General features: G+C 54.9%; 8 protein-coding genes across 8 annotated transcripts; 3 read left to right on the top strand and 5 right to left on the bottom strand.

Annotated features, from left to right (window-relative positions):
• Nucleotides 1-150: 150 nt before the first annotated feature.
• Nucleotides 151-2,636, bottom strand: J4E84_003480 (uncharacterized protein; the record flags this gene model as incomplete). The annotated part of the gene is made up of 2 exons (XM_049386092.1): nt 151-1,091; nt 1,151-2,636. The coding sequence occupies 2 exons, from the start codon at nt 2,634-2,636 to the stop codon at nt 151-153; spliced, it is 2,427 nt and encodes an 808-aa protein (XP_049245941.1).
• Nucleotides 2,637-4,305: 1,669 nt separating this feature from the next.
• On the bottom strand, nt 4,306-6,929 carry J4E84_003479 (uncharacterized protein; the record flags this gene model as incomplete). Its single annotated transcript, XM_049386091.1, has 6 exons — nt 4,306-4,379; nt 4,437-5,307; nt 5,357-5,824; nt 5,873-6,202; nt 6,250-6,596; nt 6,647-6,929. The coding sequence occupies 6 exons, from the start codon at nt 6,927-6,929 to the stop codon at nt 4,306-4,308; spliced, it is 2,373 nt and encodes a 790-aa protein (XP_049245940.1).
• A 256-nt stretch (nt 6,930-7,185) lies between these two features.
• Nucleotides 7,186-11,953, bottom strand: J4E84_003478 (uncharacterized protein; the record flags this gene model as incomplete). Its single annotated transcript, XM_049386090.1, has 5 exons — nt 7,186-7,651; nt 8,082-8,841; nt 8,891-9,335; nt 9,384-9,683; nt 9,734-11,953. 5 exons carry the CDS (start codon nt 11,951-11,953, stop codon nt 7,186-7,188), a joined length of 4,191 nt encoding a protein of 1,396 aa, XP_049245939.1.
• A 1,915-nt stretch (nt 11,954-13,868) lies between these two features.
• Nucleotides 13,869-16,601, bottom strand: J4E84_003477 (uncharacterized protein; the record flags this gene model as incomplete). The annotated part of the gene is made up of 5 exons (XM_049386089.1): nt 13,869-14,728; nt 14,775-15,056; nt 15,105-16,272; nt 16,321-16,502; nt 16,553-16,601. 5 exons carry the CDS (start codon nt 16,599-16,601, stop codon nt 13,869-13,871), a joined length of 2,541 nt encoding a protein of 846 aa, XP_049245938.1.
• Nucleotides 16,602-17,460: 859 nt separating this feature from the next.
• Nucleotides 17,461-18,825, top strand: J4E84_003476 (uncharacterized protein; the record flags this gene model as incomplete). The annotated part of the gene is made up of 1 exon (XM_049386088.1): nt 17,461-18,825. The coding sequence occupies one exon, from the start codon at nt 17,461-17,463 to the stop codon at nt 18,823-18,825; it is 1,365 nt and encodes a 454-aa protein (XP_049245937.1).
• A 327-nt stretch (nt 18,826-19,152) lies between these two features.
• J4E84_003475 (uncharacterized protein) lies at nt 19,153-19,961 on the top strand (the record flags this gene model as incomplete). The annotated part of the gene is made up of 2 exons (XM_049386087.1): nt 19,153-19,344; nt 19,470-19,961. The coding sequence occupies 2 exons, from the start codon at nt 19,153-19,155 to the stop codon at nt 19,959-19,961; spliced, it is 684 nt and encodes a 227-aa protein (XP_049245936.1).
• A 540-nt stretch (nt 19,962-20,501) lies between these two features.
• J4E84_003474 (uncharacterized protein) lies at nt 20,502-21,201 on the bottom strand (the record flags this gene model as incomplete). The annotated part of the gene is made up of 3 exons (XM_049386086.1): nt 20,502-20,664; nt 20,766-21,070; nt 21,184-21,201. The coding sequence occupies 3 exons, from the start codon at nt 21,199-21,201 to the stop codon at nt 20,502-20,504; spliced, it is 486 nt and encodes a 161-aa protein (XP_049245935.1).
• A 315-nt stretch (nt 21,202-21,516) lies between these two features.
• J4E84_003473 (uncharacterized protein) lies at nt 21,517-22,939 on the top strand (the record flags this gene model as incomplete). The annotated part of the gene is made up of 2 exons (XM_049386085.1): nt 21,517-21,778; nt 21,828-22,939. 2 exons carry the CDS (start codon nt 21,517-21,519, stop codon nt 22,937-22,939), a joined length of 1,374 nt encoding a protein of 457 aa, XP_049245934.1.
• Nucleotides 22,940-23,721: the final 782 nt, after the last annotated feature.

Raw genomic sequence — 23,721 nt, 5'->3', positions numbered from 1 at the left:
TGTCCCTTGTTTCTTATTCTCTCTTACTCTTCCATGGGTGATTATTGTAATGGGTCGATTATTTCTGTCTCAACTGTACAATACGGTATTAATACTTTCTGTTGACCGCCGCTGCTATCAACCACCACCAAGACTATGGACGGTATTAGTCTACGTGCTTTTGCCCGCTTCAAACACCTTGTTCATGAACTCGTCCACATCGAGTTCAATCTTCTTCTCGCGAAGTGTCTTTGCAACCTGCGCTGCGTCACCCTCCATGCAGCTGCCTTCCAGTATACTGAGTATAGCGACGGCAGCGCGTGGGACGTTCTTGTCGCCCTCGATGGTGTAAATGTCCATGATGCGCGCGGCGTGCTCAACGCCTAGACGACCGCAGAACAGTGAGCCGAGGGTATGGAAGAGGTAGTCTCTGGGTTCAACTCGTAGCGTCTCTAGCCGTTGAGCCAGACTGGGCGCTTTCTTCGACAGAACGTGCAGTGTTGTGGAGTAGGCGGCGTGTATGGCGTTTTGATCGTGGATGAGGAAGGACAGTGGCAACGGGCGGTTGAGCAGATTGGACAGGGTGACGAAGGCTTGCGGCGCGGCAAGGTTCAATAAGAGCAATGCGGCGATGTGATGTATGTCGAAACTTGAGTGTGGGATGTCCGGGCGGTACATCGAATAGGCCAGGCACACATCGACAAGGTCCCGATGCAGCGGCTGCTCGTCCTCCGCCGCTTGTGACGTTCGTGCGGCAAACATCTTGAGTTCGGGGAAGACTGCTTGGGTGCTTTCGACAATGTAGACATAGCGGCCTCCGAGCGCTTCGTGGCCATGTATCTTCACTTCTTTGCGTGCTTTCTCCAAGGCAATGTTGTAGGTAGCTTCTGTGACCTCGAGGTCGTTTCCAATCGCTTTCTGCCAGACTTGGCCTCGCAACCGTGGGGGGATTCCGTTCCACCACATCTTCCTGTGCGAGGCACGTAGCTCGGAGTTGGTCATCTCGGTGGCCCAGTTTGGTAGCAGTAAGCTCGACCAGTATTCAGCCTTGATGCGGCTGGCCTTTTCACGGGCCAGGGCTTCCTCTTGGGCGCGTTGAGCCTCAAGACGTTCTGTGATTGTCAGCCATTTATTGTCTCAGATAGAGCCTCGGAAGGCGCAGATAACTTACCGGCTTCCTCGATACGAGCCAACATGCGCTGGTACTCCTTGAGGTGCTTCTTCTCCTCCTTGGGGTTCTTGGGCGGAAGCCATGACGGTCGGGTGCGCGAGAGGTACTTCTGCTTCTCAACTGAGGGCTGGAAAGGGTCGATCAGAGGATCGCTCTTGCGAACAGGCGGGAGTGCTGGTTTTTTGCTCTTTGGCTCTGGCTGGCTCATAGACGCTGAACGCGTGAGACCGGGCTGTTGCCGTGAGATTTCTTGCTTTCGCTCAAACTCGGATTGGAACTCCTCTAGCTTCTCTGTGATCAACTTGGCGTCGGTATCTAACGCGGTGTACGTCTCGGCCCATGTGTTTTGCTGTGCGCCGGGTTGGGGAGACACGCCCCTGCTAGAAACGTTGGGTGAGGGGGTCCGCTGGGAGACGCGCGCAGAGGGTGCGGGCGATGTCCTCGAAGACGAAGAAACACCAGGATGCGGTGACATTAATGGCGGACTTTCTCCGGTCCATGACGCTGGCGACCGATCCTGAGTAGGGCGCGGCGAGATGGGAACATTCCAGATGACAGCGTCTTCAGGGAGCTCGTCGTCCTCATCGTCGCACTCTGCCTCCCTTTCTTTTACAGTTTTTCTTTTGGAGTCCTGCCACGACTGCCTCCTGGAGCCCAAGCCCGGGGACGGCAAGACATCGTTCCGCGAGCTCTTGCGAGATAATGTGCGGGGTCCCGAAGCAGACTTGTGTGTGTTTGAGGGGGATGGCGAGCGCGAGGAGCGCTGGGGCGCGGCAAGGCTCAGGCTGGAGAGCGAGGGGACAGAGGGCGAGGTGAAGCCTCTTCTGGCCTGCTTGCCGGGGGCGGAGAGCTGGGCCTGCTGGCGGACGGCGTGGTTGACCTGGCCCTTGAGGCTCGGGTACTTTTGCTTGGTGGCCCCCGTCAGGTCGCGGAAGGAGTGGGCCGAGTGCGAGTGCGGGAGGCTCCTGGTGGACAGCGAGGCGCGCGGGGCTTCGAAGAGGACGCGATTAGACGGGCTCGCAGGCACGGGGAAGGAGGAGGGCCCACCTGATGCTTCGTCGAGGTTGATGTCCTCAAAGTGCGAGAGGTTCTCCGTCGTGCCCATGAAGTCTAGCAGCGTGGACGAGTGGATGCTGGACGACTTGGACGACTTTGAGTTTGTGAGGTCCGGCGGGCTGCCGGGCGGAGCGCCAAACGTTTGCTGGGCATCGTGGGCGTAGGTGAGGGTGGCCATGAGCGGTCGGGGCGGTCGTCGCTGGGTGTCGATGCGGAGTGGTGTGCCAATGCGGTGAGGCAGTCGGTCGTGGTTCGCCCAGCTGTCGTCGCGGTCGCAAGGGGCTTTGATTAATGAGGGCACATAGCTATGCGCGGAAATAATGTACAGCGACTTGGCGGGCGAGATGTAGTGCACGTCGGCGTCGCAGTCTTCGCTATCGCCCGCTTCGTAGACAGGAGGCAGTCGCTGGTGATGCTGCACCGCCGGCATCTTGGTCGATTCGGCGACGCAATTTGCGGAACTCGCGCTAGCCCCTGATGTCGGGGGACAGGGATGGCCTCCAGTGGTGGGCCTCGCAGTGCTCTGGACCCGTCAGCGGCGCAAGATGCCTTGGTCGAGTTTAATTTCAAGCAGCCGTCGGTTCTACGTTGGGAATGGGATCGGGCATGGGAGCAGAGGGCGAGGTTCTGGCGATATGTGAGATGCAATCGTGCTTGAAACCGCAAAACCAATACGGCGCCGACTGAGGCAGGTATGCTTCTCCAGCCCGACCCTGGTTCAATGCGCCTAGCCAGGCGTTTTGCGACGCTGTCCCTCTGCTGCGAGCCTGCATAGTCGACCCCGGCTTCTTTGGGATGGGGTTGGTGTCCCAGCCGTCGCATCTACGCTTGACATCACGATACCAGCGTCGGCGGGCCAATCGCGTGCCGTCGAGGGCTGTCGCCTGCTCGACGCGAGGCTTATCAGGAGCAAGTAGTGGTCCGCCTATACACTACCGCGCCTTGCCTCAGTACTACCAGCGCTGCAATATGCAAGAAAAAGACATAACGACATCATCCTCTCTGCAGTCCTTCCGTCACTCCCGACAGCGCTGCAGCCAAGGCCCAAGGCTTGCAGTCGTGCCCACATGCCGCCGCTAGACGTGGGCGCTCGGCGTGGGCCCCCGGCCACAGATCCTTAGTGCTTTTCCCGAGTTCCTATCCCGTCACCACACTCGCATCCACACCTGCACCTCCCAACATCTTCGCTATATGCCTAGCCACTGCATTATCGCTGGAACCCGCTTTTGCTAGCGTACTAAGCTTTCAGTGCCAAGTTATTGCCTCCTCCAGCATGCGTCGCTCCGCCATGTCAGACATGCGCGCTGCCGAGAGACATGTCTGCAGCCAGGCTAGCAGCGCGCGATGCTGCGTCTGCTTGCGCTGAAACACCGTCTGAAAAGCTTTACAAGCCAGCCTATCCCTTCAATTAGCATCTGTTGGAAACCGGTAATACGAGCCCCGCCATGTCATCTTGCAAACCGTGGAGGCGATCTAGCCAAATCGCAGATCGTGCATCCACTTGCTGTGCAACACGGAAGCTTAGCCACACGTACCATTGAAGCTGCCGCCGCGAGATGACGCCCTGCACAATCTTTGCCTCTCTGCTGCCGCGCGAGCGTGAACGGCGCTGTAGCATCACATGGGCTAGTGCAATCATGTTGTCTACCGTCTCTGCAGTTCCCTCCGTCAGCAATTTCCTTCGCTAGCGTAGCCGGCGCAATCACGATCGCTCGTGGCGTGTGCCGTGCTCGCTTTCGTGCTATCAGACCATCATTCATTACCACGCCCACCCTCCCACGGGACAACCCCGCACGAGCATCGATGGATTGGGCGTTGGAATCTTCGCAACCGGAAAGTTTAGACGTACTGATAAGCAGATTCGAACACGTCGTTCGCACCTTGGATAGCGCGCGTGCGTACTCGAGGCACCTCACCGCCGCTTCAAGAAAGCTTTGATGCAAATTCGCTAGTACCGTTGCCACGCTGTTCAACGATGGATCGATCAGCATGGCCTTCAGCTGGATCTTGAATCCGCTATCAGAAATCAGTAAATTGTCGGACTTTTCACCCCGTCCATGGCCCGATTGGCCGGCGGTGCATACCGCGATCTTCGAGACTTACTTCAGAGCTTTGCGATGGAACGTTTGGCCAGGCATTTTGGTCAGATCTACAGTCAAAGAGTCCTCAATACCTGGTGCGGTTAGCATCTGAAGCCGCAAATAGACATTGTGCACGCAATGCCACCTACCGGTCTCTGTAGGGCGTTCTGTTTTCTTGCTGACTTCCAGCGTCGTCGTATCGATACAGACGCCGCAATACGGGAATTTACCATCTGAGCCGCTTGTCGCTATCCGGTCTCCTTCTTCTGTCGTGACATCGAAGTTTGCCATCGACTTTGAAGGCTTTATCACTACGCCGTATTCCGGGTGGCCTTTGTGCATAACGCGTACGAAGCGCTGAGCATACTCTTCGTTGATACTGATCAAGAGGAAATCGTCAAGCAGACGAAGAAGCAATGAATCTTCATCAAGCACAAATCCAAGCACATCGCGTTCCAATTGAGCGTAGAAGAAGTTGCACAAGATGCTCGATAAGACTGAGCCCTGTGGTATACCAGTCTTCTGGCGATAGAAGCGCTTCCCGATTTTAACGACATTTCTCTCGATATGCTCCTGTAAGAGCTGCATCAAGTCATCCTTGGTCTCGCGCCGCTGCATGTTGGTATTAACAAAGACGGTATTGGCCTTTGTGCCCGCCAATCTATCTTGCACGAGTTGGTGGAAAGGCGTTACTCTCGTCGCTGCCTCAGTATGCGGTATGTACTTCTTGAGAGGCATCGGGTCCACATGTTTACCGCCGAGACGCTGTAGCGGACCCAGGGGTGAAATCTCCACATGTTTGCCGGTGTTGTAAGCCTGGATCGACATGAGACTGTCGATCATACGCAGCAAGCGTGACTGTGGTATAGTGTCGAAGCAAGCCTGAACATCAACCTTAGCAAAATAAAGCCGAATGTCGCCGAGCCCACGCTGTCGCAACGATGCTTTGAAAGATGCAAGCTTGGGAAGCATATCTCCGACGGAGAAAAGTGAGCAGCCGAATTTATCGGGACGTAACGACTAATTCAAATTAGCCATGGTAAATTTGTCACCTCGAGCGACTACTGACCTTCTCATAAGTAATTGCATTGAAAGCTGGTGTCATCACCGAGTTGATACTTCGTCCGAGAGTCATAGTCCCATATCGCATCACCTGCTGTCTTCTCTTGAGGTTCATGATAGTCCGGAAACCCTGTTTCTTAGGTAGCAGACGAACGTTACTGAAACCAAGCTGACGTGCGGACAGCAGTCTTTCCGTACTGTCAGTAGGCATCTCCTCGAACATGTTCATCCGTAGTTCCTTCAAAGCAGGCTCTGTTAACATCCGCCAGATATCATGGCGGAAGTAGAAAAGTCTGTTCCGATGCGCGTTGGACTCCGTTACGTGGAAGTTTGTGCGAACCAGAGGAACGAGGAAAGAGTCGAAGAGCCAGTAGACGAACTCGATAAATATCTCCGTACGCTTGTCTATGTCCGACTTGGATACCTTGGTGTCGTCGTCTTGGCTGGGTGGGCGCAACCAAGCTATGTTCGTGATCTAGGATCTCTTAGCATAGCTCCATGCTCAATGTAGAGGAATACGTACCTGTATGTTCTGTGTAACCTGATGTAGATTAAGCGATTCGAATCTGCGCATGTCTACGAATTGGTCCACCCAATACATGAGGGTGCGCTGGTTATGCTCGTTGCCCCAGAATCCTTCCGGTATAACTTTGGATATGACTGCGCGGCAAAAGGCCGATACGTGTGCTGCTGGACACGCCAGATCTGTGAAACAGGTTTCTTGAACGGTGGGATTTCCAGGTGTAGGTCGCGCTTTCTTGCGACGATTGACTGGATCTGCGACTGATCGTACATCTGCCTTCGGCTGAAGTGCGCTCTTCCTCCAATCTGGCTTCGTTGACACGGGTACCCCCTATCTGAGTTAGCAGACTTTCCTATACATGTCATGGAGAAGAGTACCTCGATTGGACAGTAGTGGCGCAGCATCTCCATATACGAGCACCGCTGGTTGCGAACCCGAAGTCTCTCCACCAGTTTAACGGCGTCACCACGGAGTCTCTTTGGTATTCGCTGTTTCCACCTGGCTATTTCCTGGGCGTCTGTCGCTTTGGGGCCTAGCTCCCGGCACATGGCGGTATGTATATCCTTCTCGCGCAGCGTGTAGTCTTTGAACGGCATGGCTGTCTCACGATGATCCACCTTGGAAGTGAAGACGTTGTGCAACCCGAACTGACGCGGGAAGATATACCGCATGACATGCACTGTCTCTTGCTTGTCTTTTCGATCAGTTAATCGATTGAGAACATCTATGAATGGTTAGCCCCAATAAAGCACTCGAAGAACAGTGACAACGCACGAATATGGCGCATGCCAAATCGCACACCACCTTTCGCGTTGAGCGCTGCTTTCGCATACAGCATGCGACTGCGTACAAATGTAATAGCACCAGGCTTTTTGCTTTCAATCTTGAGCTGTGATGGTTTGGTGGGCGCTTCCTTAACCGCGTTGACTCTTGCGATGTTGCTCTTCTGAGGTTCATCCGATTTCACCTCATGCACAGGAACCCCAGACAGCTGATAGTAGTTGCCCATATCAGCACTGACCAAGATGAATATGGAGCACTCCAGAAGCATGTCCATGATAATGCGGTCGCCGCCCTGGCCGAGCAATGCGTGCAATCGGCACCATACTGGCTCTTTCAATGTCCTCGCGTAGCTATTGGGGAGACGTTCTTGCAGACCAGGAATAGATGAACTTGGATTCTCGCTGTTCCCGTGCACACGGCGATTGCTGCCTGCAGACCTTTGAAAGCCATGGCAGAGTAAGTGTGCTGGTTTGTGAGATGTTGAACGCTTGAATAAGCGCCATATCACGAAATCAACAATCTGGACATACTTAGTCGTAGTTCTTTGAGCGGAACACTATGAGGAGGCGATGCTTCGTATGACCTACCTCAGATTGTCTGTAGTATCCCGGCTTGAACGTGCCGCCTGGAGTGCTTTGCGATCGTTGCTGGGTAAATGCTTCGATATCCTTTTCACGCTCCTCACTGAAACTCGTCGTTTTATCCTTTTCTGGTAGAACGCCTGAAGTGCATACTAATGCTGAGTCGAGCAACTGCACAACGGCATTGTCAAGGTCGTCCGCGGTGTTTTTGTCTCCAGCGGGTAAGGCATGTCCAAGTTGCGAAAGCTTTCGGCACCTGTTCTTCGACGAGCTTGGAAGCCGAGAGAGCAGATACTGACGCAGAGTAAGGACTTCGGGATAGAGGCGTTGTAGGACTGGATGAGTAGCATTAACAGTGGTGGCCTTGGTGGATTGGTCATCGGCGCCCTTTGCTTTCTTGCGGCCGCCCGCACAGCTATGGACGCTACGTTTTCTCTTCATACCGTTATAGGCGCATGCATTGCATGCGTAGGCGCGTTGTTTGAGGCTTGTGGTGTGTGAGTGGAGCTCGTAAGGCGTGTCAATGGGGTTAGCGCTGACGCGACCGCACGCGTCGTCGCGTGACTCGAACAGGGAGTCGCATCAATCCTTGTCACAACTCGCGTACAGTCACCCAACAGCGTAGTTCATACTAGATCGAAGCATGAGATCATTACGAGCAAGTCAAGCTAAGCAACATGGTCGCATTTCGTGATCGCATTCTACCTATGTACTTTCCTTGAGTACTCAGGCGTCGGACGTGAGCATGTGGGTTTGAGGATCATCTGGTGCTGTACGGATAGTGTCCAAAGACCAAAATATCAATCCAAGTCCTTCTCTATCCGCGTTCGCTAAGCTCAGTTTACCTTACAGGTCTAAGCACCTCCCAATCCCCCATATTACGCATATCGTCCGGCTCATCGTCCATCAAATTCCTCCTACTACTCCCACCACTTCCTGTGCGCGGCGGCAATGCCGGCTTGTCACCGTCATCATCAATAAGATTTTGCACTGGTTTCCTGGTCAGATGAGGAGGCGGAGCCATTGAGCGTCTGGTTGACTGCGGAGGATATGCCCTCGATTCTTCTTCCGGGGGATCATCACGGTAACGTTGTGGAGGGGGTGCGAAGGTTGGTCCTGGAGAGGAGCCTTTAGAAAGGAGAGCGGGTTTCTTATTGGGGATTGGAGGTGGTGCTGGTTTGCGGAGGACTTGTGGTTTGCTGGAGGATTGTGTTTGGGGCAGCGTATTTGATGCGCGGTAAGGTAGGCTGCTGGGAAGGGAGTGTGTAGACGCGCTTGAGCCGCTGCGGCGGAGGTCGCTGAGCGAATCTCGCGTACCGTCTGAACCGAGGATTTGAGTGGCATGACCCGGATACAACGGAGCGATCATCTTACGAGCCGCGGACTTCTGCGTTGGTGGTAAACTGGTCGAGGGGCCGTTGAAGTCGACTGTGCGTGCTCTCTGTGAGCCGCGTGCTGGTGGTGGCTCGGGTCTGCGACTGCTCGGCATATGTCGAACATCTATCCAGTCTGGCTCTGGACTAGGCGTAAACGGATTGCTGGGTCGATTCGGGTTTGGAAAGTGGTTATTAGATGGCGGTTCCACGCGTGCTTTCGCTGGTAAACCTGTTGAATATGAGTATCCAAGCTATAGCAGGAAAGATGATAAAAGTACCGTTGTCGAGCCACCACTTCCTCCGATCTGAGCTTGCAGGTGGCAATCCTGGCTCAATGCTATCGTACCCAAGCAGATCTTCGTCGTCCGTCTCATCATCACCCAGACGGCCTGCCGCGTGGGTATCGCCAACCACTTCTCTTCGTTGTTTATACAAAGTAGCCTTCATGGCATCCTTCTTCTTTTCATCGACCCTTTGCACCAGTATCTGGAACGTAGCATAGACCGGTCGGTGGTCAGAGAAACGAAGTGGTGCATCGTTGTAGTGGATTTGTCGGATGTTATCACCCTTGCGAAGTACACGATCACACCAAGCGGGAATGCGCGCTTTCTCGGATGTATCGTATTGGTTACTGTTGAGGTCGTACTTGTAAGTCGGCGGGAAAGTGATGCGGGCCTCGGAGTAGTACGGAAAGGTCAAGCCAGCTACCATCTGCAGATTAAGCTGCTTTTGGTTAGCTATAGTCCATGCAAGTAAAACGTGACTACTTACCTGGTCGTTGTCGTACAAGGTCTCGAGGTCACCAACATGGCACAGCCGTTGCACCTTCTCGTTATTCAGGCCAATCCGGTAGTTGAAGTCGCCGAGCCATATTACAGTGTCATGGTCTTCAATTGATCGGTTCCTTTGAAAGCGTAGGCCATGGCTAATAGTCTTATAGTCGCGGTTGCGCTCTTCGTAGTTGGCAAAACCAGCCGCGAGATGGGCCGTGACAAGGCAGATTGAGGTATTGGCGTACTCAAATCGGATAGCCACAGCTCCTTTGTTACCAGCCATACCGGACATGCCAGTCTGGAGTATGTATTAGCGCAATACGTAAGATGAAGTAAGTATGGACATACCTTCTTCAGAGCGCCTTCGACGTTCTTGATATGCGTAAGGCAGTCGGCCCGGACAAAGACCGACAAACTCGCACCCACTAACTGGCCACCTCTTAGAATAACATACTCGTCTTTTCTGTGCTTCTCGGCATTCTTGTTGAGACACATTCTGACAGCTTCCTCCCAAGCCTCGCGTCTGTCTGGGTCTGTCGACATGATTTGTTGAGGGCTTAATTCGACAATCTCTTGAAAGCCTACAGCTACTATTTCGGGGCACTGCTGTGATGGATCGACATCCGGGCATAGCCAGGGTGAAAGATCGCTCTTTATGCCACTCGTTTTTCCGTTCAAGTTGAATGTTCCGACAAGAATATTGATCATCTCGGTCTCTGAATACTCGGCAGATCGTCGCGCAAGCTCTGCGACCACATAGTCGTTGAGCGGGTCATAGAGATGCACTGGAACCTGGCCAATCAGTCTTCCAAGGAGCATGTCAATGGTGTTCTGCCGCCCTTTATCCGCAAAGTTGTTAATGTACATTCGGGTGGCGCTCTTACGAGCGTCTGCCAGAGCACCGGCAAGCGACATCTTTCCAGATCGCGTAAATGAGGACTTCAGCGCTCCAGTTCCCGCATAGATCTTTGAAAGAGCATCGCCATTGTCTGCCCACATACTCGAATGCCTGACCCAGAAGTCCTGACTGGCTCGAAGGCCTTTGTGGCTCAAGAAGATTTCGAGTGCCATCTTGCTGATGATGGTTTGCACGAGGTTCGTTCGATCAAGGCAATCCAAGCAGTTTGTTCGGAAGATCCCCTCCTGCTGCAGTATGCTCATTGTCCGGCGGACAGCGTAGTCTTCTCCATTGTGTCTGGCCACTTCTTCAACATCTTCAGAGAGATAGTACCCGAATCCTTCAGCAGAACCTTGGATCCACTGAGCAATCATACTAGCCATCTCATAGCCACCGGGTCCTCGTGTCTCGGCGTGGAAGTCATACTCCGTAAGCTTGATGAGGTCATGCTGTCGGTCGTTAAGATTGCTTCCTTGGTTCAACGGGCTATTCCTGATATGCCCGCGATATCTATGCGTCAACTCTAACTCATTCTGCTTTTCGTTGCTCAGCAGGTTTACAACATGAGTTGTGCCATAGCTGAGTTCCAGATTATCAAAGTGCCTGTCAAATGCGGGCTGTGTAGCTTCCGGCGACCGGGTGATGGTAATCTTTTGTTGGTTTGGGAGGAGACCAGCCTGCTGTTCCCAGAAGATGGGTACACTTCCTCGCACCTGCACATAAGAGAAGCAAGCTCCCGACGGCGCCCAGTATATTGTTTCGCTTTCCACAAAGTTTGCGACATTCCCATCATCATCGATACCTCGCGAGTTGAACCTTGTGCCCGCCCGCTTGCAGGATAATCTTGAGATGAGCGTCATGGACGACGGCATGCCTGAGTCCTGTACCCTGATGGGGGCGGAAGACTTGGGAATCGTAATGGTCAGTGCGAAACCGCGGATGGCAGATGTCAGGATCCCCGAAGCATCCAGAGCGTCCTTCTCCCTCGGCGCAAGGCGACTCCTAAAGTCCACCAGTGGCTGGATCATGTATGAGTTCCATAGAAAGCCAGCGTCTAGACTGTCGATAGAAACGGTTGCGGCATCGGTTGTGCGGTCTTGTAAGCGTCTGGTGAGGTCGAAGTCTGAGCTGTAGTAGAAGGTTCCACTGCTGAGTATCTTCTTGAGCGCCAGACACGGGTGTTCCATGGGCGATTGCTCCTTCCTGCCACCGAAGCCCATCTCATATCCTTCGTCATCGATCGTATCCGTGGGGTAGGGGTTGACTTCGTCGTTGAGCAGGGTATCGTAGCTCGTGCTGGTCAGGCAGTAGAAGCCGACCGAGTATATCCTCTGCACCGTCTCGCCAGGCCGTACTGTCGCCACCTTGCTCGCGCCATTGACGACGACGAGGAAGACATCGCTGTTGACGGTGATCAAGCCCAGTGTGCCGTGTACGTTGACCGAATGCAGCGCGCGGTAGTCTTCTAGATCGATTTCCTCTAGCCGGGTGAACTCGACCATGCAGCGCGCGACGCCGGCGCTATTGCTCCCCAGTGACGTGGACGAGGCATTGGGGTTGCCCGACTGTTCGGTGGTGGACGAGCTGTGTCGGAGGACGAGGGCGTGGGTCGAGGTAGCGAGGGCGATTGCGCGGTGTGGGTAATCTTTGATCAGGACACGGATAGACATGGTCGGCGGTGGACGGGGGCGGAGGAGGAGTGCGCGGGTGCTTCGATCATGCTCGGGGTTCTGCTACACGTCAAGGCAGTCAAAGCGTTTGCGCAAGTATGACGGTCGCGGCAAGTAAGCACGTGTGCTTTGGCGGTTGCTCTCAGCGCGCAGGATTATGTTGGCCTGGATGCTGATCGCAACCCTAGATGTACACCACGCGACTGGTGCCCGATGCTTTACAAGGCTGCCCTGACTATCGCTTAGGCGTACGCCGGCAGCCAGAACTCGACACTTGGGCTGAGAAACATGTGGAGCTGATTCTCTCCATCTCGGAAAGTGCGGCGCGACATCTTTGCTGGTTCGTGCATCGCGTCCAGGTGCAGCACAACTAAGTCGTGACCTCATAGCACGAGCAGTTGAACATGAAAGTAAATTAGTTTGGATAAAAAGCTATAGACAACCGCACCATAACTATGAACAGATGCTGCAAGTCCTTCAAGACATAAGTAGTGATATCAATCGTAAGCCAACAAAAATGGGGTTTCCAAACAGACACTCATCTCTGCCTGTACGCAACTCTGGTGTTAGTTTCCGTGTAGCTGCCCCTGGGGTCTTCATAGCCGCCCCGACTGCGACTGCGCTGTCTGCTCCTGTCGCGCCTCTGGTATCTTTCATAATGGTCGCTCTCGCTCGACGCCGGCTCGACGTATCTGTAATGCTCGTAGCGAGGGTTCTCGGGACTGTAGTTGCGTTCGCGCTCACGCCTGACCTCTCGCTCTGTATACACATACTCGCTGCGGCTAGGGCTCGATGAACGAGAACTCATGCTAGACCTGGGCGAGACTTCGACGTAGTGTGCACCGCCATGGCGTGACTGGGTGTGGTGAGAATGGTGAGAAGAGATGTGGCTAGGCGGTGGGGGTGGAGCCGGCATGGGCGCCGGGGGAGGAGGCTGCACGAACACAGGCACAGGCTGCGGTGCGGGAATCTGGAGAGGCTTTGGCGAGGGCACCGCGACGTAGGATGCTGAGGGCCGTGGAGAAGCCTCGTGCACAATCTCGGTGCGCGAATAGCGGCGCTCGATGTCGCGCGATTGGCGTGATGCGCGGCGACGGGGCGGGGAGCGGTTCCGCTGGACGACGCGGTAAGGGACGATGTGGTCCTCTTCCGGCTTGACTTTGACCAGACACATGGCGCTTTCACCCTCGGCAGGCTATGCAGTGACAGCGAGGCCTCAAAAAGTGGGAAGCTGCGACTGCGATCGCGATGTGATTCGCGCGACGATCAACGTGGGGTTCGATCGAGGGCGGGACGGGGCGCACCACGACTGAGTGAGAGGCTCAGCGAGCGCAACGAGAGCTGGAGAAGATGGGCAGACAGACGCAAAATGAGCGGCACATGAAAAGGCCACCAGAGGCTATGTATATGTCCTACAGATCGGGCAGCCGGTGCCCAGCCACACAGCTGACCCCCATGTCGATTCCATGCTGCTCCGCCTTGGAACTCAGCATGCGAGTGTGACGATGGGGTCTGGGCTTTTCTGACAGCTGAGTACCTACTAGCGTCCTGGTCACCCTGGTTAGCCTCAGGTACGGACGGAGCCGCCAATGTCAACAAGCAGGGCAGAGTAGATAAACTTCATATCGCAATAGCCGTCTACACTCGTGATTATCATGCTGCATTTCACATACGACCATCAGACATGCCGCCACTTTTCCCGTCCCAAAATATCATACAGCCTTCACATACGCTGTTCACTCTTCCACAGGTGCCGTGTGACTGCCCGTCATGCTACCTCGCTCTCAGGGTCCCTAGCTAGTTTCCCAGTGTTACTTTCTAGTATACATGGGAGTCTCTGGGCGGGCCGGGCGGTGTAGGCTTCCTATCTCACTTCCTAACCAAGGTGCTTGCTGGAGTTAGGCCATGTCTACCACTAGTCGTCCATGGGCTTGTCTTCCAGCGTAACACCTCTTGGCGCTGCTGTGTCGTCATTCCTCAAGCTGCCGGTAGAGTCCCGATTGCCCCTCGTCAAGCTGCCTGCATGTTTCCGTGGGAAAGGCACCCGGGTACTTGATGGCGCTGGGTGCTCGGCGGGAGCAGGAACAGGAACAGAAACAGTTTCAGGCTCTGTTGTACCATTGGTGGTTGCAGTGACTTCTTCGTTGGTAGGGCTGTCGTCGCTTCCAGGTACTTCAAGAGAACCACGATCTCCCTTGCTCCTTCGCGTTTCGGTTGGTGACGATGTGTTCACGGGAAATCGAGTCTGACTTCGGTCACGGCGATGCGAGCCGGAGACACGCGAACCAGGTGCTGGTGATACCGCACGAGGAGAGCGTTGAGCTGCGATGGCTCGTTGGCGCTCTTCCATGTTTGCTCGTCGGTTGCTCTCATCCGTCGAGATCGCGCGTGGGCGCTGTGCGCCCGAGGCTGAGTGTGTGAGCGTGCTCGCGCGCTTCAACTCTCCAAAAATGGCATCCTTGTGCGCAAAAAGGTCACGGACGAGGCGGTAGCTGTAACGCTCGTTCATCGTCAAACTCGATTCTTGCCTTGGCCTCAGGATGCATGGCGCGAGTGCATTGGCCAGTGCTGTAACATAAGTCTCGTCGGCCGATGTCAACTCAATGAGACGAGTGAAGTGTGTGCAGATCGCGTCGAGCGTTGCGATGTTAGCGAGGCGGAGTTGGCCAAGGGTAGATTGCAGAACAGAGACCCGAGTCTCTTCGGAGACATCTGTAGCGGTGGTGCTGTAGATGGTCTTGACAATCTCGTAGACGTGAGAAGAAACCAGTGAGTCTGTTGCAATTAGCAAAGGATCTGATGATGCAGAGTTGACACCTACCAGGAAGTTCCAACAGGTAGAGTTTGAGGACGCTCGCAACAATCGGTACATCGTACTTCTCGAGTAGTTCATCTGGGAACCTCTTTCCAGTATTGATCTCAGCTCGGAGGGTGTGAGTCTGCGCCAGAGGAACATCAACGAGCCAGATGCCACGGCGGGCTTCGTCACCCTCCAAGTCGGGGTAGTGGTTATCTAGGAAGGTGAGAACTGTCGTAATGAGTACCGGAACACGCTTCTTGTCTGAGCGAGCCCGAGCCTCCAAATCTACACCGAATGTTTGTTCTGTGATTGTTAGTATATATTTGCATCTCGATATATATCGTGACGTACCGTCTACTGAGTTGTAGTAATTCTCATAAGTCGTGACTCTAGGCACGAATGGCCCTGTCCTGTAGTTCTCGAGCATGTATCGGAGATCGCCTAGGGGCTGAACTGTCTCCTGGAACAGCATCATCTTGTCGACTGTGCTCTGCAGACTGGGGATGACGTTGCTGACGGCGCCAGAGAAATCCAAGATGACTGCCTTGATGGCCTTCAGCCTGTCCAATTCGCAACGCTCCATGAATTTGAGATGATCCACCATAGCCTCTTCCAGGTTGCATCGTAGCGAGTCAAGCTTCTTGACTGATGCCTTGTAGCGCTCATCGGACTCGTGCGCTTCCCGCCTGAGCCTCTCTGCTGGCGTCTCATTCGGGTACTGGTTGTTGAGCGGGTTCCACCCCTGGAGGTATTCCTGCACGGTTGAGACGGGCGAGTCCACGGCAATGCTGTCGGCTGAGGAGCTAGACATAGTGGTAGAAGAGCGGGCGAGAGGCTGCTTCTTCTCAGGCAGTCCGGTCACCTGGAACGTCTTGGGCTTCCATTGGTAGTTCATGCGGGAGCTGTTGGCGAATGTGTTTCCCACGTTTCCGACTAGGCGCAGAAAGCCGTGTGCTACCAGGTCTTGACCAATGCGCTCGGCATAGCTCACGGTGGTTGCTGCCATGTGCTTCTGGATGTATTCGGTGATATCGGCACCGCTTGAGCAGTTCTGGTAGGTGCCGAGAATGGGAACCTTGACCTCTGCAATCTTGATGTTGTCCAGCATGTGCGTGAGGATCTTCTTGATCTGGTCGGGCTGGTACGTCTCGTCACCAAGATCAATGGGTTCCTCTTCCTCATTCTCCGGCTCCGACATCTTTATGGTGGGCACCTTCATCTTGGGGCTCTGTGCGGCCTCGCTCTGGGGGTCCTGGAAAGCAAGCTTGTCCTCCTCCTCCAGGTCCTCTACAAGCCGGCACTTGTTGTAGTATTGCGATCGGTACTTGCGGACAGCATCGGCCTGTCGGTCGTGGATCTTGATGCGCGATTGGAGGTCGTCCTGGGAGTTCTGCACGCGGGCGGCATGCGCTTCGCACCAGCGACCGAACGGGTTTACGACAAGCTCGCGGATGTTGGACGCAATCTTCTTGTGGTTTGCGGCCGCTGCCTCCATCTCGGTGCGCACGCCCTCGTAGGCCTAGTACCAGTTAGCCTGGAGTTGTCGCCGCGTCTCCTGCTCACGCACCTTGCGCACGCTTGCGCCCTCATCTCTGCTAAAGCCCCCGCCTATGCGATCTGTGGCTGGTGTAATCGAGGACAGGCTGTTTCCGTAGGCCTCCTCGGCATCGGCTCGCATGCGGGCCACGGTCAGGATCTGCTGGTTCTCCTGCACGCCCTGCTGCAGCTTGCCAAAGAGGACGCCCAAGCCTGCGAGAGTTAGCCCGCGCGGGGTGGTGTTGGGTGCGCCTGCAGCTTACCTCCGGCATAGTCGCTCGACCAAAAAGAGGCCGCAAAACCCGTCGTCATGACGGCGTGTGAAGTGGGGTATCAAAAAGAAACAACCAAGTTGGGTACTGGTACGGGTGTGGTCGGTCAACGGCCGTAGTGAGCGCGCGGAGAAGTGAGTCTGGGGAACACGCAAGCGCAGGCCCGGTGCTCGAGCGTGGGTGACGTCGCCCTACAAAGAGGCTACTCGCGTAACGGGCAGTGCGTCGTGAGTGGGCGCAGCGCAGTGGTACTCGACACGGGCGGCGGCGGCGGCGTCGGGGAAGCGAGGGCAGTGACTGACTGAGGCACGTCGGTGTCAGGAGGGTTTTGCAGGCCGCAGCTGGGGCACGACTGCAGAAGAGCTGAGAGCTGAACGATGTCTCATGTACCCCTGCATGTGGCCGTTTGTCGTGACAGCCCTGGCACCGTCAGGCAAGCCTACCAATCTTGCGCGCTTCCGACATTTCGCCTTTAGCGGACGATATAAATACCCACGCAATTCACCGACCCCCAAGCGCGGCCCCTGCATACGATGTGGTAGACTAGTCCGAGCCCGCGCCTACTACCGTCTATGCATCATCGCCAGTCGCTGGGCTAATGCTGTCGCCCTGCCAGGTCCCCTAAAGCACCAAGTTACTGCTCCGAACACTGACAGACGCGACGTCTGCGGGGCTCCGTCATCACTGCCTGACTAACCCTGCACGCGGAATAAGCCTTATTACAGGCCCATTCAGGAGAAAGTCACGTCTCCGCTAATCATTCACCCGTCTTACATACTCTGCGCAAACATTCGCCTTGGCCGTCCAGGTCAGCCCCGCCATCAAAACTCACGCCTCGCAGCGGGACCGAGATCTCGCTCGGCAAACGCCCCCGGGTCCACGCACCTCTTTTCCCTATCATGGCTCCAGCTGCCTTTGATGCCAACACACAACTCAACTATGCCCGCCACATCAAGTACTGGCGGCGGAACCTGAAGACTCTGCTGCCGCACTTCTACACCAGCAATGACTCCAATCGCATGCTATTGGCCCTTTTCACCGTGTCCGCTCTCGACATTCTGGGAGATTTAGACGCTGCTTTGTCAGCCGAGGAGCGCCACGGGCACATCGAATGGGTCTACAGCTGCCAACTGCCTGAAGGTGGCTTTCGCCCGTGGCCAGGGTCCAACTACGGCGAGCTCAGAAGTGAAGAAAACAAGAACTGGGACCCTGCCCATGTTCCTGGAACTTTCTTTGCCCTCTTGACGCTGGTCGTGCTGGGGGATGATCTGGAGAGGGTCAAGAGAAAGGAGATCTTGACATGGCTGGTCAAGATGCAGAGACCCGAGGGTAGCTTTGGAGAGACTTTGGGCGATGGCGATGATGTCCATGGCGGCAACGACTCAAGATTCGGCTACATGGCTACAGCTATCAGATGGATACTTCGAGGCAACCTCGAGGGACCGTGTGAGGGTATACCAGATATCGATGTTGACAACTTCGTCACGTGTGTCCAACAAGCAGAGTGCTACGACGGAGGCATCTCGGAATCGCCCTACCATGAAGCGCATGCGGGCTTCACCTGCTGCGCCATCGCTGCCCTGGCTTTCTTGGATCGTCTACCCTTACCTCCATCACAAAAACCGGACGGTGTCATCCGCGGAGTAACCGACGTCCCAAAGACACTGCACTGGCTCGTCTCACGGCAGACGCTGACTCTAGACGAAGACGACGGCTTGGATACTATGAATGACGAGACAGATACGTCAGAAACCTGCCATGACGCGCATACGTTTGTCAAGCTGGGCGCCTACCCATCAGTACAGGCAAAAACCAACACAAAAGGACGGCCTCACATTCACTTCGAACTCGAGTGGGTTGGAGTGAATGGTCGATGTAACAAGGTAGCAGATACATGCTATGCTTACTGGACCTGCACACCCTTACAACTCCTCGGTCATCTAAATATTGTCGATCGGCAACCGATCCGGAAGTGGTTACTAGATAAGACGCAACATCTCGTGGGGGGATTCGGCAAAGTCACAGGAGACCCACCTGACATGTATCATTCTTTCCTAGGCCTCATGGTTCTTGCCATGTTTGGAGAGACTGGCCTTCAGGACGTTGACCCCGCTCTATGTATCACGCACAAGGCGAAGAAGCACCTGGAATCACTTTCGTGGCGGAGGAAGATTCTAGGACTAGATAAAGAGTCCAATGGTGCAAATGCTCCATCACAAGAAAGCATTGGCCTGGCTGGTGAAAAGACGCAGATAGGTGCATAGACGCATGGGAGTCGCTACGCCCAGCACGCATCACTGTCGAAGGCTGGACGGACCTACTCAGCCATCAGGATTCTAGAACAATAAATTTCAATTGACCGGAATGCAATCAGACTGTAATCACATCACGGCCCTGCTTTCCAAGGTTCATGGTAGTCCCCAGACGGCGTAGCGCCAAAAGACCTCGGCCCCACCTGGACTCCCAGATCCCTGTCGGCCAGGTAATTTTCCCAAACTCCGACACCATTCTCTGCGAACATCTAGCGACAGCAACGAGCCAAATCACGCCGAGCCCCACATTCCAGATTGCACTCAACACAGGCTGCAATCATGAGGAACGCGCCGCCGCCATCGAAGAAGCGCAAAATCGCCGTCGCAGTCCCCGAAAAGATCGAGTTTGACTTTTCGGCGCGCGAAGAATACCTCACCGGGTTCCACAAGCGCAAACTTGCGCGGATAAAGCATGCACAAGAGGAGAACGCAAAGAGGGAGAAGGAGGAGAAGCTGAGGTTTAGGCGCGAGGTAAGCACACGATTGCGACGTCCCATCTCTAAGGTTGCGCGACAAGGACGTTCGTCTTCTGTCACCGGCGCATCTCTGGGTTGTATCCAGACCGGAACAGCGGCTAACGATACCCTCAAATTTAGCTCCGAGAACAACGCAAAATCGACCTAGAGAGACACGTCGAAGAAGTGAACCGACTCGTCAAACAAGCCAACGGCGACCTCGACCTCAGCGAAGCAGGCGAAACATCCGCCAATGATGACGATGACGATGACGAGGAAGAATTCACAGGCTTCCAAGAACCAGAGCCTATAAACCAGGAAGACGAATACGTCGACGAAGACAAATACACAACCGTCACGATAGAAAGCGTGGGCATATCCAAAGCCGGGTTTTCAACACAGGGACAAGAGGACGAAGAGGCAGCCGCAAAGAGGAAAGCAGACGAGGAGAGGAAAAAGGCGGAGGAAGAGAGTAAGAAACGGGTGTGGACAAAGGCGTGGCCGAAGAATAGCGAGAGGCCAAAGAAGAAGAAGAAGAAGTTTAGGTACGAGACCAAGACGGAGAGAAAGGCGGAGCGCATGAAGCAGGGTATGAAGAAGAGGAAGCAGAAGGAGGCTAGGGAGAATAAGTAAACGAGTAGATGTGTTGCTTGTTGGAAAGAAAGCTAGTGACTATACACGGCAAGACAATGATACCCCTTCACGAAGTCGAGCTGAACCCCGCATGTTGGTGCGCTGCACTGGTCGTGTTCTGCACAAGTCTAGCATTATTCCACTGCATAACTCCAGTGGGTCGTACACCGCTCCTTGGTCAAACCTGGCAAAGCACATGTGAGTACCAAAGACAAATATGTGTCAGGAACCGCCAACAATGTATTCGCTCAGGGATTATCTAAAGCGAAGGCCCGCCCAGCAAGCAGCCGCAGGAAGGAAACAGATATATAGGGGTTTAGGGTAGGGTAGGGGGTACGGGGGAATGTAATGTGAAATCTGCCTCTTCTCCAAGCTCCACTGCATGCCGTGGTAATCATCCTCCGCCACTACTAGCCACCACGGACCGTTCCTCTTGTCGCACGCGCTCGAAATCGGCATCCGCAGAGGGACGATATCGAAGCTCGACTCAGAACTCGACTAGATACAGTCAACAACCGCAAAAGAGAGACGACAGCGAGATCAGATGTTACCGATCTCCTTGACAAAGTCGTCGAGCTCCTTCTTGGTGTCGGCGTATTTCTTGGCCATCTCTTCGTACTTGGTTTCCCACTGGTCGCGGGACTGCTCGAGGGCTTGTACTTTGCGTTCGTAGTGGCCGGACTTGACGTCGGTTTGGCGGAGCCTGGAGGGTGACGTGTCAGTGGCTGCAGATCAGGGGCCGGAAGCGTGGAGGGTAGATAGGAAAGGGGAACAGCAACGGCATCAGAGGGTGAATGAACGTACTTCTCGTTGAGCTCGCGGATAGTCCTGTCCGATTCCTCAGCTTCTTCCTCGAGAACTTGGATCTTGCGCTGGAGGCTCTCGGCCTGGGTGCCGGCCTGAGCACCTGCACCAGCTTCGTCCTTGTGGACCTTGACTTGCCCCTCAAGCTTCTCCACCTCGCTCTCGAGAACGGAGTTCTTGTGCGTCAGCGACGTGATCTCCTGCTCCTTCTGTGTCGTCTCCGACTCGAGCTGCTTGATCTTGGCCTTGTACTCCTCGGCTTTGGCGCTGCTCTCATCCGCCTCGACGCGGAGAGCTTCCATGCGCTGTGCAGAACGTCATGTCAGCGGCTGCTTTGGTACGACAGGCGTGCATTGTGGCATCGGCTGTGGACTGGGTACCAAAGAAAGGGGATTTGGCGGGGTATGCGTGGACTCACCTTCTTGATCTGATCCATAGCTGCGGGAGGTGTGTGGTGCGGGCGACAGGTGTTTGTGTGGTGTTTGCAGGTGAAGAGAGCAAAGGAGCTGCAGCTTATGTAGGGACGTGGTACGGTCGGTGGTGCTTTGTTGTAAGAATTGTCTCCTGCAAGCGGATGGGCAAGCTGATAATGCGGGCAGGCGCTACCTCCGCCCGGACCCTGTGCGAAGCCCAGACCCTCTTTGCTGCCGCCCTAGCAACCGGCCGTAAACACTGGCCGCGAACATCGCATGCCATCATCGCCATAACCCGATAGAGATAGCCACACGACTCGCTCAATGTAACCCCCAGAATGGCTACTCTCGCAGCAAACGACCAGGAGAACGCCGTCCGTCATCTGCACGCGGGTGCGGCGGGCAAGTCGCTCAATGCCGGCCTAAAGGGCTTCAACGCCAAAACACCCGGCAACAAAGCCCCCAAGACGCCTTTCAAGATCCCGCTCAACGACGAAAATGCCGTGGGCAAGGCGGGACAGACCAAGGGCAAGGGAAACGAGCTCTTCACCACCAACAAGGGCGGCAAGATCGACCAGAATGCCTTCGTGACGCCAGCCGGTAAGAAGAGAGATGGCAGACTGCGCAAGACAATAACTGACGTGTCTAGGTCCGCGCACGCGCGCGCCACTGGGCATGAAGACGACCAACGCCAAATCGAGGCCCTTTGGAACCCCAGCGCCCCTCTCCTCCGCAAAGACACAGAAACTCAGCCCTCGCCTGCGCCGCCCCAAAGTCAAGGTCCACCAGCCGGAAGTCGCGCAAGAGTCCGAAGATGACGTGCCTGAGATCGAATACATGCCCCCGAAGGAGGTCCCGCTCGAAGATGATATGGACGAATACCTACCCAAGAACTGGACCATGCCCAAGCTCAGTAACCAGGACATGGTCCGCGGCATTTGGCAAGCCTACCACAACCCAATTGAGGATGACGGAAGGACGCGTGAGCAGCGCAAGTTCGAGGAGGAGATAGAGCAGGGTCGGAAGAAGCGTGATGAGCAGATGGACAAAATACTCGCGGCGCAGATGGCCAAGGACGATGCGGAGACGAAGGAATTCTACGGCATCAAGGAGCCCAAGAAGGAGGCCCCAAAGGCACCTGCTGCACTCAGGAAAGCGGCCACTGGACCATCGACCATGCGAGCCAGATCTGCAGCCGCCGCACTCTCTCCACCGTCCAAGCCTAGCTACGCTGCTCCCACTGCAGCTGTAAAGTCGCGCGTACCCACTGGCCTAGTCGCCGGCAGGAAGGGAGCAAAGACGCCCACGGAGCTCACAGCATCCCGTCAAGCATCCGCCGCAGCAGCCTCCAAGAGCACCATCGGCTACGCCCAAGGCCGCGCCGGACGCGCAGCCCCAGCTGCACGCAAGCCTCTCTCCAACGTCACCAAGCCCGCTCCTTTCTCCGCTGGCCCCCGACCCGCCTCCTCGACGCATATCCGCAGTGCCAGCACAAACACTGGTACCATGCGAGGTCGCGGCCCCGTGTCTCGCTGCAGCTCAACTTCCACCAACGCCACACTTGTCACACCTCCAGAAGAAGAGCAGCCCCGCCGCACGGCTGAAGATGTAGAGCGTGAAATGGAATTGTTGCTTTTGTCACGCTCCGACGACGAGGACGATGATGCGTGGATGAATAGCTTCAACACCCAGCTTCATGGTGAAGATCCCCTCGAGGAAGACCACGAGAATTTCCAGCTTCAACTCCCTGAAGGCTTCTAGGCCGTCATGGACAGTCTGGAAACGGGAAATCAAAGTGCCCGCAGATCGCCACTGTATTGGTCATTGTGCTGTTAATGGGTTATGGAGTACCGGTATTGGATACCTTTTGCTTTATGCGCGCATGATTATTTGGGTCTACATGCTATCACGGTGGCTTACTATGCACAATACATAGCATGATTGTACTTGTATTAAACACCACCTGTTTCACTGTCACTACTACACATCAAGTCATATACCACCAAAGTAACATCACCGGCAACAGACTGTCCATTTGATAATAGCATTCCATTAAGATGTAGCAAACGTCGTCGACCAGAGGAAGCGACCCTCCCCCTAGCCCCACCAACCATTTGCCCCTGTCTTAATCAAGCATATACCCATTCTGCCCTCCCTTCGCCAACCAACCCATCCATCCAGTTTCTCTTTTGGTTCAAGGAAAAGGTTACGCAAAGACAATAGTATGAAGAAAGACCCCATGTACCCCAGTCCCTACACAAAGGGAGGGGGCCAAGATGCGCGCTTCTGGAAACCAAAAAGGAGGAAAACACCGTGAATGCGCCATGCTGCTAGAATCAAGTGAGACTGAGGAAAACGATGACGACGAGTGACTCTGAGCGTCGGTGACTGTCGCGGATGGATACGGATGTTCGTGATATTGTCGTGATAAGAGGACGGATGTTGGGTTTGTGGGATGCAGTATGTGGTTGTGTAGATTAGATTTACTTGCTCTTCCGTTTGCCTGACATGCATGCGTCGGAAAGCGTGGAGTTCAAAGTATG

Source organism: Alternaria hordeiaustralica, assembly GCF_023758085.1.
Source record: "Alternaria hordeiaustralica strain BMP 2776 chromosome Unknown scaffold_5, whole genome shotgun sequence".
Taxonomy (NCBI): domain Eukaryota; kingdom Fungi; phylum Ascomycota; class Dothideomycetes; order Pleosporales; family Pleosporaceae; genus Alternaria; species Alternaria hordeiaustralica.
Note: the sequence above shows the minus strand (reverse complement) of the source record. Positions and strands in the feature narration are given on the sequence as shown.